Source organism: Lepus europaeus, chromosome 16 (assembly GCF_033115175.1).
Source record: "Lepus europaeus isolate LE1 chromosome 16, mLepTim1.pri, whole genome shotgun sequence".
NCBI lineage: Eukaryota > Metazoa > Chordata > Mammalia > Lagomorpha > Leporidae > Lepus > Lepus europaeus.
In genome coordinates this window covers 3,402,117-3,419,439 of record NC_084842.1, presented here as the reverse complement: position 1 = coordinate 3,419,439, position 17,323 = coordinate 3,402,117, and the positions used below count along the sequence as shown (strand labels likewise).

The 17,323-nt window shown below is 39.3% G+C and overlaps 1 protein-coding gene across 1 annotated transcript in view; it reads left to right on the top strand.

The window, feature by feature from the left end:
• Positions 1-6,661: 6,661 nt before the first annotated feature.
• The window catches only part of LOC133775464 (A disintegrin and metallopeptidase domain 3-like), an 85,299-nt gene continuing 74,637 nt past the window's right edge, over positions 6,662-17,323 (top strand). Inside the window, exons 1-2 of the mRNA XM_062213798.1 lie at positions 6,662-7,199; positions 7,671-7,840. Coding sequence (XP_062069782.1) covers positions 6,662-7,199; positions 7,671-7,840 — 708 coding nt within the window. The remainder of the gene's footprint in view (positions 7,200-7,670; positions 7,841-17,323) is intronic.

Here is a 17,323-nt window from a genome sequence, read left to right as displayed (position 1 = left end):
AGTTAGAAACATGCCAGGGGATTCCAATACAATCCCATCAAGGTGGCATGTACCAATGCCATCTCACTAGTCCAAGTGATCAATTTCAGTTCACAACTGATGACTCTGATAGGTCTAAGAGTCAAAGGGATCACACAAACAAGACTAGTGTCTGCTAATACTAGCTGATAGAATCAAAAAGGGAAAAACGATCCAACATGGGAAGCAGGATACACAGCAGACTCATATAATGGCAGATGTCCTAAATAACACTCTGGCCTCAGAATCAGCCCTTAAGGCATACAGATCTGGCTCAAGAGCCCATGAGAGTATTGTAGGCATGGAAAGCCAAGACACCCTGGAAAAAAAAAAAAAAAGAAAGAAAGAAAAGAAGACTTAAATGAAAGATCTCTGTGAGTGAGATCCCAGTGGAAAGAAAGGGGCCATCAAAGAAGGAGGTACCTTTCTCTGAAGGGAGGAGAGAATTTCCACTTTGACTATGACCCTGTCAGAATAAGATCAAAGTCGGCGAACCCTAAAGGTTTCCATAGCCTTGGTAACTCATGACTAGAGCCTAGGGAGATTACTGACGCCATAAACAACAGTGTCAAATTGTTAAATCAACAACAGGAGTCACTGTGTACTTATGTCTCATGTGGGATCTGTCCTTAATGTGTTGTCCAATGTGAAGTGATGCTATAACTAGTACTAAAACAGTATTTTTACACTTTGTGTTTCTGTGTGGGTGCAAACTGATGAAATCTTTACTTAGTGTATACTGAATCAGTCTTCTGTATATAAAGATAGTTGAAAATGGAAAAAAAAAACCTGGTGCTAAATTGGAAATTGCATAGAAAATTAATCAATTTTTAAAAAAATATCATGTAGGATCTCTGTCCTTAATATGCTGTACATTGTGATATAACGCTATAACTAGTACTCCAACAGTATTTTTCACTTGGTGTTGCTATGTGGGGGCAAACTGTTGAAATCTTTACTTAATATATAAACTGATCTTCTGTATATAAAGAGAATTGAAAATGAATCTTGATGTGAATGGAAGGGGAGAGGGAGCGGGAAAGGGGAGGGTTGTGGGTGTGAGGGAAGTTATGGGGAGGGTGAAGCCATTGTAATCCATAAGCTGTACTTTGGAAATTTATATTCATTAAATAAAAGTTAACAAAAAAAGAACCTTAAAAAAAACTCCCAGTTTCCCCTTTGGGAAAATTTATTTGGGCTTCTTCTTTGAGAGAATATAGTTTGGATAAGCACTCCATTTGTTTCTTTCTGGTAGCTTTCTCCTTATTATTTCTCTGTATCAGATGGAGAATTCCACTCCTCCAAAAAGCCATTGGTAGTGTATTTTGGTGGCCTCATCAAACTTGAACTTATATTTATAACTATTTTATTACATATAAATATATGGTTATTATTATAAATATCATACTACTGTTTGACCCAGGTACATGTTAAATTCTGAATGCAAGTGGCTTCTGAATGAACCAATTAATTCACCATTCACCAGTTGACACTTTTTTGGAGATCAGAAAAATGGGATAAAATGCTTCGTTTTCAGGCTTTTATCTAAAAAAATAACGAGGATTCTGTCAACAAGGGCTCTAAATTACCCGTGAAATAAAGCTGAGGATCAGGTGTATGAAGGTAGTGGGAGTCCAGAGGAGAAGGAAATGAGGAATTTGGCACAGTGAATTCTTTAGTTCCTCCACCAGTCCTGAAGCCCACTAGACCCTCCTTTACCTGAAGAAGAGCCACGTGGAGTCAGTCGTTCCAGGCACGCCTGCAATGCTCTGTGCATGATGGTAATGCCTTCCTGTAATTATGAACACCTGCAGAGATGGTATCTGCCTCTGAAACTCAGCTGGGCACCCATGTGGCCAGGGAGTAGAGCAGGCAAGGACGAGGTCACTCCCCTTGCTGCAATATTCCATGGGAGAACTGAATCCTCAGTTGGCACATTCTGCTTTAAAGTATTTGATGGACGGGAGCCAAAGAGGAGGCAATAGGACACTGTGTCGTTGGCAGGTGCATCCTCTCAAGGGAGAAGAGGGGAGAAGCCCTCCAGGGAAATTGGGGTGTTCATTGCAGAGAAGAGACACACTGGAAAGAGGAGTGCCCAAAATTGTAGCAGATGAATGAAACCACAGACAGATGGTCTCCCAAGTTCAAAACTCAGACAATAAATGATGCAGCCCAGTGGCTCCCTTGATGATATCAGCTTCTAGATGTTTCCCCCAACAAGATCCCCATCCAGGAGCAACTGACAGCAAGGAATCAATTATTTGAGTTTTTGATAGCTACCAGAGCCACTTACTCAGTACTTAATTCAAAACTGAGTAAAGGCAGTGGCAATTGTGTAGCCTTGTGGACTACAACAGACAGTCTCTACAGGGGCCATTTCTGTTGCAGCTGGAATGTCATTTGAGGGAAGAAAAACCAAAGCACTGTTTTCTGTAAATAACTGATTGTCCCATTCTTTTGCTGGGTTGAAACTTGGGCTGCAAACTAAATGTTTAGATAGATTTCTCCCCAGGGTTACAGCAGCTACACCTATGAGTATGGGCTGAACTCTCCTCCATTTCCAGTCACTTCTCACTCAAAAGGAAAACATAGAATGAGTGCTTCCCCCCAGAGACCTGTGAGAACCTGAATTAAACTTTGTGAGTGAATGGGATCTCTGAAATGTCCTTAAATGCAATACCTATGCATGTCTGCTTGAAAAACAAAGTTTCGTCTTCCTCAGAAAATAAAGTAATCTTTAAAGGAAGTAGCACCATTTTATCAAAAAGATTTCCTCAAGTACATTTTAATATGCCCGTATCAGTCACCCCACAATATACAAATTATCTCAGGAAAGAAACCCTGAACCAATGAAAATCAATTTGTCTGAGATCTGTAAGCAATTGATGGTATTGCACAAGACGTCCATATACTGTATGCAGCCCCTCTAGCAGATGGGGCTCAGTGTTGGACTTGAAAGTTGCTGCTATTCTGCAATCCCTTAGAATAACAATTGTTATTCACCTTAGAATGGCAAGAATCTAAGATTAAAAGCATCACCCAAATGCAATCAGAGGATTGTGTTACTACAGAAATTTAAAATTCACCTATCCCATTTAGCAAAGTTCTTGCAAGAGACTTAAGATGCTTATGATTCTATTAGGGGATCTTCCTCCAATATGCAGATGATTTATTGATAGCTCATCTCGATTATGACCATTGCCCAGCCAATACAATCCAGATACTAGATCATTTGGTATAGGGTTGGTTTAAGTGCTCCGTTGAAATGACCATATATGTCAACAACAGGCTGCATATTTGGATTTTTAGTTGTGACAGGGAACTCATAGCTTGATGACTGATAGAATATCATAAAGAATATCAAGACACTGCACTTACAGACAACTCCTGGGAGTGCTGTTAATTCAAAGGATTGTGGCTCAAACATGGATTGTAACATTTTCAGTAACTACTAGGGATTTATGTGGAGAACCCCAAATTATCTTTGCTGTCTTCATTAAGGAAATTTGTATCTCATTCTAATAATTAATTTTTAATTTCAGGCAATGACTTTTTTCCACCTTCCTGGTTTTTCATTAGCCTGTTAACAACACAGGCATGATAGTGGTATCTTTTGTATTTTGTTAATGTATGTCTATTGCTTGGTTATCAGAAATGGTAAAAATATAAATGATTTTACTTCATAAATTAACCAAAAAAGGTAGCCATTTCAATCAGGCAAAGATAAAAAATTTAAACAATCAACTCTATTTCCCTTTTGTTTACTTGACTAAGCAGCAGGAATTTTAGTAAAATTATAAAACCTTTTAGGGGCCAGTACTGTGATATAGCAGGTTAAGCCACTCCCTGCAGTGCTGTCACCCCATGTGGGTGAATGTTCTGATCCTAGCTGCTCCACTTCTGATCAAGCTCCCTGCTAATGTGCCTGGGAATGCAGCAGAAGATGACCCAAGTCCTTGGGCCTTTGCACCCACATGGGAGACTTGGAAGAAGCTCCTGGCTCCTGGCTTTGGCCTGTCCCAGCCCTGGGCGTTGCAGCCATTTGGGAAGTGAACCAGCAGATGGAAGATTTCTCTCTCTGTGTGTCATCTTTCTCTTTCTCTTTCTCTTCCGCTCCTCTTCCCTCCCTCTTTTTTTTTTTTTTTTTTTTTTGACAGGCAGAGTGGATAGTGAGAGAGAGAGAGACAGAAAGGTCTTCCTTTTTGCCGTTGGTTCACCCTCCAATGGCCGCTGAGGCCGGCTCATCATGCTGATCCGAAGCCAGGAGCCAGGTGCTTCTCCTGGTCTCCCATGCGGGTGCAGGGCCCAAGGACTTGGGCCATCCTCCACTGCCTTCCCGGGCCATAGCAGAGAGCTGGCCTGGAAGAGGGGCAACCGGGATAGAATCCGGCGCCCCGACCGGGACTAGAACCTGGTGTGCTGGCTCCGCAAGGCGGAGGATTAGCCTATTAAGCCACGGTGCCGGCCCCCTCCCTCTTTTTCGCTCTCTGCTTCTGCCTCTGTGTAACGGCCTTTCAAATAAATAAGTAATTTTAAAAAAAAAAAATTTAGTACTTATTTATGTTTCAGTAATATATATTAATTTCAAAAATGTATTCAGGTCATTATATTTTCAAAGTGACACAATAGATCCTAAAAATTCCATCAATTTTCATATTATTTAGCAATACATGGAAAGAATTCAGACCATTAGGTATAAAGAAACATTCAAATAGTGCAGTACACAACATAGATCAAACCAAAAATATAATAAAGAATTCCGTAAAAGTTTAGTTGAAATAAGAAACTACACTATTTGAGTTTAGATTTCATTCTGTTATTGTTCACTCAAGTATTTTCTTGAAAAATATGCACCAAAAGTTTGAAAATAAGTGTAAAAATAAATATTTAAAACATCATTCTCATCTCAATTAAATGATTTCCTTTTACAGACTGGTAGAAGTGACTATATTGTATTGTCTAGTATCCAACTACCTGTCAAGTATAAGAGCATGAGAATTATGTGGACAAACATCAAATTATCTGGCAAAAAAATTTCAATGTTCACATTAGGGGTAACTCAAAACTACAAAGGCAAATTAGGGGCAATTCTATTTTGGATCTTTGGGGAAGCAGCCACAGTAGTTACACCATTTTATATTTTCATCAGCATTGCACAGTGTGCAAGTTTTCTGATTTTTAAATTTTCTTTACAATCTTTTTTTAAAATTGTAGGCATTCTAATGGATGTGAGGTATTTCTTCTGTTGTTTTCTGTGGTTTTGATTCTATTTCCCTAATGACAGAGCATCTTTGGTATTTCCTTTTGGCTGTTTTATTTTTTTTTCATGTGTAAACTAATTGTTCATATGCATGTCTTCTTTGGAGGAATGCCTATTAAAGTCATCTGCCCATTTTTAATCAGATTATGTTTTGTTTTTTAAGTTTGGCAATTATTTATACAGTCTAGATTTAGCCCCTTCTGGCAAATGAGATTTGCAAACATTTTATCCCATTCTGGGAGTCAATGTTTAGTGTAAACATTCTTACCATAAAGTAAATATATGCATATACCTATATGCTATATCTATATGTCTATCAGAATCTTGAAGGGATGTCTGAACATCCATTTTCAGAGCAGCACTATTCACAATCACTAAAACATGCAAGCAACCCAGGCGTAGACTGATGAATGAGCATCCAAATGCAGCAAAAGTGTGTAATCAAAGTGTTCCACCTTGAAAGAAGGAATTCTGACACACACTACACCTGAAGGAGCCGTTGACACAGGCTGAATAATCCAGTCACAAAAAGTCAACCACTGAGTCCACTTATATGAGGTACCACACCAACCACATTCATAGACACAGCAGGAATGCTGGTTGCCAGGGCTCTGGGGAGAGAAGAGGAATGGAGAGTGATTGTTGATTGGGTATAGAGATTCAGTTTTGCAAGATGAAAAGAATTCTCAAGATGGATGACAGGGTTGGTAATATACAAATATGAATGTATTTAGCTCCACTGAAATAGGCAAGTGTGAAGTTGGTAAATCTAATGTTCATTTTGTGATAATAAAATATTATTAACAATATTTTAAACAATAACAAATGGATAATAAATGGACTAAGAAACCAAACTTTACTTTATGTACTGAAACGAGAATTTTCCAAGTTTAACTCTGTTGTCTTTTGTTGTGAAACTCCATACCCAAAGGGCAAAAATTCATATCTGGCTGCTCAATGAGTTTTGCTAATAGAAATTTCACTAACAAACACAAGTAAACACAACTAAATAAATTGATTTTGAATGTACTTACAGTCATTTCCTAGCTATAATTTTTATTTGCCTGATCTCAAAGGACAAATCAATACTACCACAATATAATGCATGCATGCATTTTATTTAGCTTTCTATTTGTATGCAGTTACCTGGGAAACAACCTTTTCTGTAGTAGAATAATAGCTTTTTGCTTCCTTGGTGTTCTGTGCTCTAACCTGAGACTGAAAAGCAGAGCGGTAGAAGTGGAAATGGTTCAAGTAGGTCACTGGAGCTGCCGAACTGTGCACTTGGTTGTTTTTGTTCTCCCTCTCTAGTGTAAACCATCCATTGTCCCAGAAAGCTAAGAACCACGTGAACAAGCGGCCCAGGGGAGAAAAGGCGCCTTAATGGCATTATGTGACAGCTGCAGGAATGTAAAGCGCCGCGGCGCTGGCTCCCAGGGGCTCCTGCACCTGCTGCGGGGGGCTGGGGTGCGCGCCCCCAGAGTGCCCTCGGCAGGCGTCCACAGAGTGGGGGCGCCTGGGCCCGGCCGCTGCGGTCTCCTCTCTCAGCCGCCGCCGCCGAGTGGCTGCGCTCCCCGCTCCTTCCCGGCCCTGCCCCTCCCGCGAGCCCGGAGACCAGTAATCCTGAGCAGCTGCCATTCCACTCCCAACGGCCAGACAAGGGCCCCCGCCAGCCTGCCCACGCAATGCTCTGTCTCCTGCTCATCTTCTCAGGTCTTGGCCCGTTGGCATCCGCGGCCCCGAGTAAGTGGGGAACCCTGGGGGGAGTTTCCCCTGCCCTTCCTCACCGCCTGGCCAGGCAGGCGGCCCCCTCCCTGCTCCACAGGCTCAGCTCTGAGCAGCCTCAGGGCCCAGGTTCAGGGCCTCAGCACCTCAGGGCCAGGGTCCGGGTCCGGCTGGGCCTGGTGCCTGGAGGGACAGGGTACACCTGGGTACACCTGACCCCGCACAAGGAGGGAGGGTGGATGGGGCTGGAGACTGACAGCCCACACTGCCTCATTCAGGGCTGAGGTCAACAGCCCCAGAGTCTCCGGACAGTGGTCAGTCAGTCTCCCTCCTGGGGAGCCTCCTCCTGCAATGAGACAGTGTGTACGTATGTGTGTATGTATGTGTGTGTATGTGTATGTGCGTATGTTTATGTATCTGTGTGCATATGTATGTGTGTATGTGTGCGTGTGTATATGTGTGTATCTGTATGTATGTGTGCATGTGTGTATAATGTTTGTGTACGTGTGCATGTGTGCATGTGTATGTATGTGTGTATATGTATATATGTGTGTATGTGTATGTATGTTTGTATTGTGGGTGTGAGTGTAAGTGTGTATATGTGTATGTGTGTGTATGTGTATGTGTGTGTATGTGTGTATGTGAATGTATATGTGTGTGTGTGTAGGCTTGGGTGCTAGAGGAGAAATCAGAGGACGAGGGAAGTGGACGCTGCTATCTCTGGCGGATGCTAACGTGGTTTCCTTTGCTGCAGGTTCTGAAATGCCACTTCTGTACCTCACAGTGCCGCAGAAGGTTGGGGAAACCAGCAGTGATGACCATTCTTCAGAAACAAATGTAATTCCGACATCATTTTCAAAATTTTGGGGTAGTTTACTTTTACTGGACTACATGGCACTAGTCCACTGGTACATATCCCTTATGAAATTTAGTTTGTATTCTAAGTTATGATGCTATGGAGTTGTTTAGTCAAAAGGAGTGTAAATGTTTGATTGAGACAGACTCAAAAAACATGCTCCAAGTCCCTGTAGCACAGACTACCATGTGTATTTCACTGGACTCCATTTTACTAAATGTGTCTATTTGCATATACATTATTATGTAAATGAGCTCATACTGACCTTGCATTATAATTTTAATATGACAGTATAAAAAGAGTATCTTCATAAGTCCTTATGTATACCTAAATCCTAGGTGATAAAAAGTAATGATATTTTCAATCAGATTAAAGTCTTAAAGTATGTACATCGTCAAAGAATCTAACAGACCTTGTGAATAAAGTAAGTATCCCCTGTGGATTTTTGGATTTTTTTTTTGAAGATTTAATTATCTATTTGAAAGGCAGAGTTACTGAGAGGCAGAGAGAGAGAGAGAGAGAAGTTGTTCATCTGCTGGTTTACTCCCCAAATGGCTCATTGGTGCTGATCTGAATCCAGAGGCAGGAGCTTCTTCCAGGTCTCTCACATGGGTGTGGGGGCCCAAGGACTTGGGCCATCTTCTACTGCTTTCCCAAGCCATAGCAGAGAGCTGGATTGGAAGTGGAGCAGAGAGGAATTGAACCAGAGACCATATGGGATGGCAGCACTGCAGGCAGTGGCCTTACTCTCTATGCCACAGCGCTGGCCCCCACTGTGAATTCTAATTGTAGCAAATTTAAACCAAGGGAATATCTAGCTATGCACACATGTATATTTAATTACCATATGATAGTATGCTTGGCTTTTTCATTTAATGGATACACCAACATATATTTTATGAAGGTTTGACATGTGGAGAGTTTCACAAACTTTTTAACATAGGTAAGGATTGCAAAATCTTTTCCGTTAACAAAGAATGATGATACCTGTCTTCTAAACATCTGTGCTCATGTGTCCACAGAAATGTCTCACATTTAACCTGTATTTTTTCAATAAAGACAAGGTAATTATTTGAAATATTTTTCTAGTTATTCCTTAGTGATTACTACTTTTTTCTAGTAATTCCTTACTGATTTTGAATTCTCTTTTCATAAGAGCAGTTCTGATTAAGACATTAGGTTTCCAAGAAAGAAGGGTTGATTTAACAATAGAAGAAAGTCTAAGAGTAATATTCAGTTGTCAATAAAAATTTTCGAGTGATCTGTATGATAGCCTCACTTTCTGGCACCAAAGGAAAAAAAAAAATCTGAGGTTGTGTTTATTATAGCAGCTGCTACACCGAAAACGTAAGTACCCATGGAGGGTAAAATGCTAAGCAGAGACAGACACAATATGCAGCTTGACCTGCTTATTGTTGGATGCCCATCCACTGTTTCAAGCAATTGTGGATCAAAAATATTCAACAGACCAGGGGTTAGCTACCACTGCTTGTGACCATGACATCCCATATCAAGTTCAAGTCCAAGCTACCCTACTGATCCAGATCTCTCTAATGCACCTGGGAAGGCAGAGGATAACATCCCAAGTGGTTGGGACTGCTGCCCATGTGGAAGGCCCCAGTCAAGTTCCTGGCTCCTGGCTTAGGTCTGGCCCCGACCTGGCTGTTACACCATTTGGAGAGTGAACCAATGGGTGGAAGATCTCTCTGTTTCTCCCTCTTCCTTCAGCTCTACCTTTCAAATAAATGCATCCATAGAAAATTATATTTCTGTACACATAGTTACATACAGGTACATGCAGTTATATAGCATTTACAATGTTTAGGCAATCTAGAGATGATTTAAAGTATAAATATTGGTTTTCCCAGTTCTGAGATGTGATAGGACTTGTTACATTCTACTTGCTGCCATCTCTGAGGCTTTTATTTAAGGACAGATGATACGGCATAGCAAGAAGGAAAATGCAGGCAAGCATCAGAAATGTTGGCAAGAGTCACAGTGAGTACAACCAGTGAGCCTGATCCTTGTGCTTCTGGAACATGCAGAATCTCTGGCTTCAATCAGCCATATCGGTGGGAAGAATGTTGGTTTTAGAAGAACTGACCTAAAAAGATTTCAATGACTAGTAGTCAAGACAGCCTGGTCAAATTCATTAGCACACCAGAGGGGCTAGTGAAGATTTGAACCTAAAACAGCATCATATAAATCTACTGTCTTTATCTTAACCAAGAGTTAAACAAACTCAGACTTGAAGGCATCCCCAGAAACACAGGTAGAGTTTTTCCAATCCAGCTGGTATCCAGCTTTATGTCCACAGTAAACAATGCATGCTCTTCCTAAGAATATGAAGATCGTGCAACAAAACTAACCATAGCCAAGACAGAACATGTAGTGCAAAACTATCTGATAAAAGTGAAGTTAAATAGAACAAAAAGATTGGAAAATTCACTAAGAAATATTAAGGGACATTTGTTCATGGGTTGAAGAAGAAACCAAAAGTGACCATAGGTATTACAGAATAACAGAGAAGAATGAAGAATCTACTGATGTTTGAGTCATATTTAAAAGATTCTTAGAGGCATAACCTGTAACTAAAAATGCTTTTATTATTTGAAAAAAATCTGAACAATTTTCAATAAATGAAGATGCTGGAAAATAATTTCATCCTTAAAACTTTTAAGATCCTATTAAAATTTAGATGGAAATAAGTAAAAGAGAAAATTAAGTTAAAATGGGATTCAGAATATTTAATTTAATTTCTGTAAATAATACAAAAGAGAAATTTTGGTTGAGATACTACAAAAAGGAGAGGGAAAATATGTAATATTAGAAATGAGAAATACACCAAAGTATAAAGGGATAATGAAAATATAAGCCCATAACTTATAAAGGAATTTGCTTACTCATGAAAACATTTAACAAAAATGACATGCAGTAAAGTAAAGTCTTAATGCCCTAATAAAAGAGTGAGAAATCAAGATATCTGTAATTACAGATGGTGTGAGTTTGTACATGGAAAAAACTAAGAACTCCACCAAAAAGCTGTCAGAACTGGTGAGTCAACTCAATGAAGTTTCAAGATACAAAATCAGTAGCATTTTTATACATGAATAATGATCTTAGTCAAGGGGAAATTCAGGGAAAAAATCACATTTATAGCACCTAAAATATAAATATTTCAAATAAATGCAACCAATGAATTGAAAGATCTACATAATGAAACTGTAAAACATGGATAAAAGAAATCATCAAAGACACAGTAAAATGAAAGATATTTCTTGCTCATGGATTATAAGAATTAATATCATTAATATGTACACACTGTATAAATCAATCTAAAGATTCAGTGCATTTTCTACAAAATACCAATGTCATTCTTTACATAATTAAAAAAATCCTAAAATTCAAATGGAATCAGAAAAGACCCAGAATAGCCAAATCAGTGTTTAGCAAAACCATAAAAGAAAATAATAAAAGAAATCATGCTGGATGCATCAAATACCTAACATTACAGCATTTTACACAAGGACAGTAATGAAAACAATATGTTAGTGACATGAAACCTGACACATAGATAAATGGCACAGAATAAAGAGCCCAGAAATTAATCTATGTACATACAACTGTTAATCCATGTACATATAACCAATTGATTATTGTCAAAGGTATCAGGGGAAAGAATTGTTTTTTTCAATAAATCATGCTGGTAAAACTGGAAAAACACAGGTAGAAGAATTTATTTAGATCCCTACCGCTCAGTAAATGCAAAAATCAACTCTAGATGGATCAAAGACCTAAATGTAAGCTCTGAGAGCTATGAATGCAAGTAGAACACATAGGGACACACTTGAAGACATCGATGTAGGCAACGATTTTTTGGATAAGACCTCAAAATCTGAAGCAACTAAAGCAAAACAGGACAAATGGGATCAAACACACTTAGAAGCTTCTTCACAGCAAAGCCAACAATGGAGTAGAGACACCTGACACAATGGGAGAAAGTATTTGCAAGTTACTTATCTGAGGAAGGATTACTATCCAGAATATATCAGCAACTCAAAAAACCAGAGCAAAAGAGCCCATACAGTTAGGAAACACTCAAAGGATCCGAATAGGCAGTTCTCAAAAGAAGGAGTGCAATGACAACAAATACATAAAAGTAATAGTATCACTAGCCATCAGAAAAAATGGAAGTAAAAAACACAATATTGGTATACCCAATCCCAACGCAAAAGTACAGGAAAAGACAAAAAGGGAGGTGGAGAGAGCATATGCAATATATAAAAAGCAAGGGAAAAGTCGTATTCTCTGCTATAACAGACGTCATTAATAAAATCAGTGTAATTTTGCAAATCAAGTCAATGCCATTCAGATGGAAAAACTGAAAATTATCGACAGTGTATGTGCTTTTAAGTTATGAATGGAATAAAATGAAAGAATTGCAAAATGGATCTCATTAGAAATCCCAACTGTGGGGCCTGTGTTATGGCACAGCAGGTAAAGCCTCTGTGTGCAGTGCCAGCATCCCATATGGGCTGCTCCACTTCCAATCCAGCTTTCTGCCATGGCCTGGGGAAGCAGTAGAAAATGGCCCAAGTCCTTGGGCCCCTGCAACCGCCTTGGAGATCCGGAAGAAGCTCCTGGTTCCTGGCTTTGAATCTGCCCAACTCCAGCCATTGTGGCTATTTGGAGAGTGAACCAGTGGATGGAAGACCTCTCTCTCTCTTTCTGCCTCTGCCTCTCTGTAACTGCCTTTCAAATAAATAAATACATCTTTAAAAACTAAAAGCAAAAATTGCAATCATAAAGAGGCTAGCACTGATGAATTAGTTTTCCACAAAACAGACTAAAGAACAAGGATATTGCAAGGACAAATAATGATATCTTGTAATGATTACTAGTTTATATTTTTTTAAAGATTTACTTATTTATTTGAAAGGCAGAAAGTTACAAAGAGGCAGAGGCGGAGAGAGAGAGAGAGAGAGAGAGAGGTCTTCATCTGCTGGTTCACTCCCCAAATGGCTACAACAACCCAAGCTGCACCGATCCAAAGCCAGGAGCCAGGAGCTTCTTCCAGGTCTCCCATGCGGGTGCAGGGGCTCAAGCACTTGAGCGATCTTCCACTGCTTTCTCAGGCCATAGCAGAGAGCTGGGTCGGAAGTGGAGTAGCAGGGACTTGAACTGGCACCCATATGAGATGCCGGCACTTCAGGTGGCGGCCTTACCCACTATGCCACAGGGCCAGCCCTGACTAGTTCAATTTTTAAGAATGTATAACTGTCCTGAAAGATCTACAAGTAACAAATACATTTAAAAAAAAAAAAAAGTATGACGCTAGTAAAAGAAAACAGGGGGAACAGCTCAGGACAGTGCTCCAGATGGTAATTTTTAAAGATATGTCCCCAAAAGTGCATGAAACAAAAGCCAAAACTTACTAATTTAGTTCCATTCACATAAAAGCCATCTGAACAGCAGAGGAAATATTTGACAGAGTCAAAATCTATAAAACGGATGAAAATGTTTGCGTAAAAACTAGTCATTTGACAAGGGAGAGACACTCAGAGTATGGGGCAGGCACTGTGGCCTAGCTGCTAGAGCTGCAGCCTGTGATGCTTGGCATCCCGCGTGGGCACCGGTTCGTGTTCCAGCTGCTGCACTCCCAACCCAGCTCCCTACTAATGGCCTGAGAAAAGCAGCGGAACATGGCCTAAGTGCTTGGGCCCCAGCCACCCACATGGGAGACCTGGAAGAAACTCTGGCTCCTGGCTTTGGCCTGGCCCAGCCCCAACATGTGTGGCTGTTGGGAAATTGACTTAGTGGATGGAAGACCTCTCTGTCTCTCTGGCTCTTTCTCTCTAGCTGTGACTTTCAAGTAAATAAATCTTAAAAAAATAAGCCTTGGGCTTATTCACATTTAAGAAATTTCTCAAAATACTATTTGCAAATAGCTATGCACTATATGATAAAATATTAACCTCATTCAGGGAAACACAATCAAAACCACAATGGGACATCATCTTACCCTAGTTAGAACAGCTGTTCTCAAAAAAAGACAAAAAAGTACTTTGAGAATGTGGAGAAAGAGAACTCTCTTATGTGTGGCCCTTATGGAAAACAGAATGTAGTTTTATTTTAAAAAATCAAATACTGGTAAGGGTGTGGAGAAAAATGCACTCTAATGCACTGTTGATGGGAATTTCAACTGTTACAACCATTATGGAAGACACATGGAGATTTTGTATCTCTATACTTGATCTCAGCCAAAAGGCTGAGAAGCGAGATTTTATGCTACCTGGCCCATGCCTGAAAATATATCCGAAGGAAATGAAAGCAGATCTGAGTTTCCTGCGATTCCCATCTTTATAGCAGCTCAGTTCATAACAGTGAAGATGTGGAACCAACCTAGATGTCCATCAGCTGACAACTAGGTAAGGACAATGGTGTATGTATAGATATACATTTTTATATATATGTGATGGAATATTAGTCACAAAAATGAATGAAATCATGACATTGGCAGCAAAATAGATGCAACTGGAGATCATTATGCTAAGTAGAATAAGCCAGACCCAAGACCAAAAAATCATGTTTTCTCTTACTTGTAGTAGTATGTATGCAACTTATAGGTATATAGATAGATAGAAATATACTACCATAGTGCTCGCTTCAGCAGCACATATAGAAATATACTACCATAGTTCTAATGGTGTTATTATTTTAAAATGTACTGTATTTGAGTAAAATGGACATATTTTCATTTGATTATTGTTTATAGTCTTTGCCTATATTCCTGCTGAGCTGTAGTCCTTTACCTTTTACCAGTTGAACATTTTATGTAGTGGAGAATTAAGTCTGACTATAATGCAAATCAAAATACAATATCTCAAAATTAATAAAGAGGAAGGAAAGAAAGAGAGAAAGGAAGGAAGAAATGAGTCCACTGACAGATGAATAGATTAAGAAAACTTAGATGATATGAACAATGGAATATTAATCAACCACAAAAAATAATGTAATCTTGTCATTGATAGTGACATAACTTGACCTGGAATACATCATGTTAAGTGAAAAAAGTCAGGATGTCAAATATCACAGTTTCACATATATGTGGGAGGCTTGAAAAAGTGGACTAGAGTTACTGGAGCTTTGGAAGGGTGCAGTGGTGAGAGAGGTTTACTACTGAGTGTAGGAGTACAGGTAAATGGGAACAATGACTTCTGATGGTCTTCAGTACAGTAGGGAACTATGGTGGACAACAACTAATTGTAGGTTTCCAAATAGCTGGTAGTAGGAGGGTTTGAATGTTGCCAACACAAAAGAATGATAAACATTTGAGGTGATGCCTACCCCATTGGTGGTAACCCCCACAAATATGTATAATTGTTATATTAAATAAAAATTTAAAAAAATGAAATGTTGGGAAGTTTAAGATCTTGGCTCTACTTCTACTTTGTTTCTGGTAGGGGACCCGTGCTGTTTCAAATCATTATGGAAAGCACAAGGGTGAGTGGATGCATTTGGCAGAGACCAAACATGAGGGATAAGCTTGTTTGTAGAAACCGGCTCTCATGTAAGTCATCTGCTTCGGTGAGAAAAAGAACTCTCTCAAGCGAGAAAGGCACGAATGCATTCTCGAGGCGTTCAACCAAACATCTCTCCCAGGCCCCACCTCCCAGCACTGACACATTGAGGAATCAAGGGTGCAATACTCATAACACAGGAACTTTGGGGTCACATTTAAATATAACAAATGGTAAGTCATCACAAACATAAATTTTGGTACTCTGACTTTGAAGAGAGAAAAAAGGGATGAAGAAAAGCTATTGTATTACCATTATGGCTATGTTCATTTCCTTGATCGCAGTGATCACTTCATTAAGTATCTACTTATTTAAAAACATCATGTTCTACTTGTTAAATGTATGCAATGAAAATAAATCATATTACATGACTATTGTAATCAAAATGGCTTTCTGTCAAACAATGTTTGAATGAGTAAAGATGTAGATAGATAAATAGATAGATAATGGAATATTATTTAATGTTTACAAACCATGCATTTCTTATATACAAATTTAGGAACATAGTGACTCTACCCCCCTTTCTTCCTCCTGTCTCTCCTTTTACAAAGATCTATGTTGGGAAGTGGGATACACAGCAGACTCATAGGATGGCAGATGTCCTAAACAACACTCCGGCCTCAGAATCAGCCCTCAAGGCATTCAGATCTGGCTGAAGAGCCCATGAGAGTATAGCAGGCATGGAAAGCCAAGATATCATGGAAAAAAAAAAAAAGACCTAAATGAATGATCTCTGTGAGTGAGATCCCAGTGGAAAGAACGGGGCCATCAAAGAAGGAGGTACCCTTCTCCGAAGGGAGGAGAGAACCTCCACTTTGACTATGACCCTATCGGAATAAGACCAAAGTCAGCGAACTCTAAAGGCTTCCATAGCCCTGGCAACTCATGACTAGAGCCTAGGGAGATTACTGACGCCATGAACAGGAGTGTCAAATTGTTAAGTCAGCAACAGGAGTCACTGTGTACTTACACCCCATGCGGGATCTGTCCCTAATGTGTCGTCTAAAGCCAAGTGATGCTATGACTGGTACTGAAACAGTATTTTTATACTTTGCGTTTCTGTGTGGGCGCAGACTGATGAGGTCTTTGCTAATTATATACTGAAGTGATCTTCTGTATATAAAGAGAATTGGAAATGAAAAAAAAAAAAACCTGGTGTTAAAATGGAAATGGCATAGAAAATTAATTATTTTGAAAAAAAAAATTATGTAGGATCTCTGTCATTAATGTGCTGTACATTGCTATTTAATGCTATAATTAGTAATCCAATGGTAGTTTTTTCACTTGATGTTACTATATGGGCAAAATGTTGAAATCTTTACCTAATATATACTAAATTGATCTTCTGTATACAAAGAGAATTGAAAATGAATCTTTACATGAATGGAAGGGGAAAGGGAGCGGGAGGGGGGAGGGTTGCGGGCGGGAGGGAAGTTATGGGAGGGGGGAAGCCATTGTAACCCACAAGCTATACTTTGGAAATTTATATTCATTAAATAAAAGTTTAATAAAAAAAAAAAACAAAGATCTATGTTCAGTTTACTTTATACTCATAAGATGAACCCTACAGCAAGTAAATAGTTCAACAAATAGTATGAGGAAAAATAAATACTGTTCCTCAACAGCAGAGACAAGGGCTTTGAACAGTCATCAAATTTCAAAAGTCAGTTTCACTCCTATATATTACATTTTAGATACTCTATTATTTGCTACAGATCAGGAGAAACAGATGGTATTGGTCTTTGTAGGACTGACTAATTTCACTATGTATAATGATTTCTAGTTGCATCCATTTTATTGCAAAAGACAGGATTTCATTTATGTTACAACCAAGTAGTATTCCACAGTGTATAAACACCATAATTTCCTTATGCAGTCATCAGT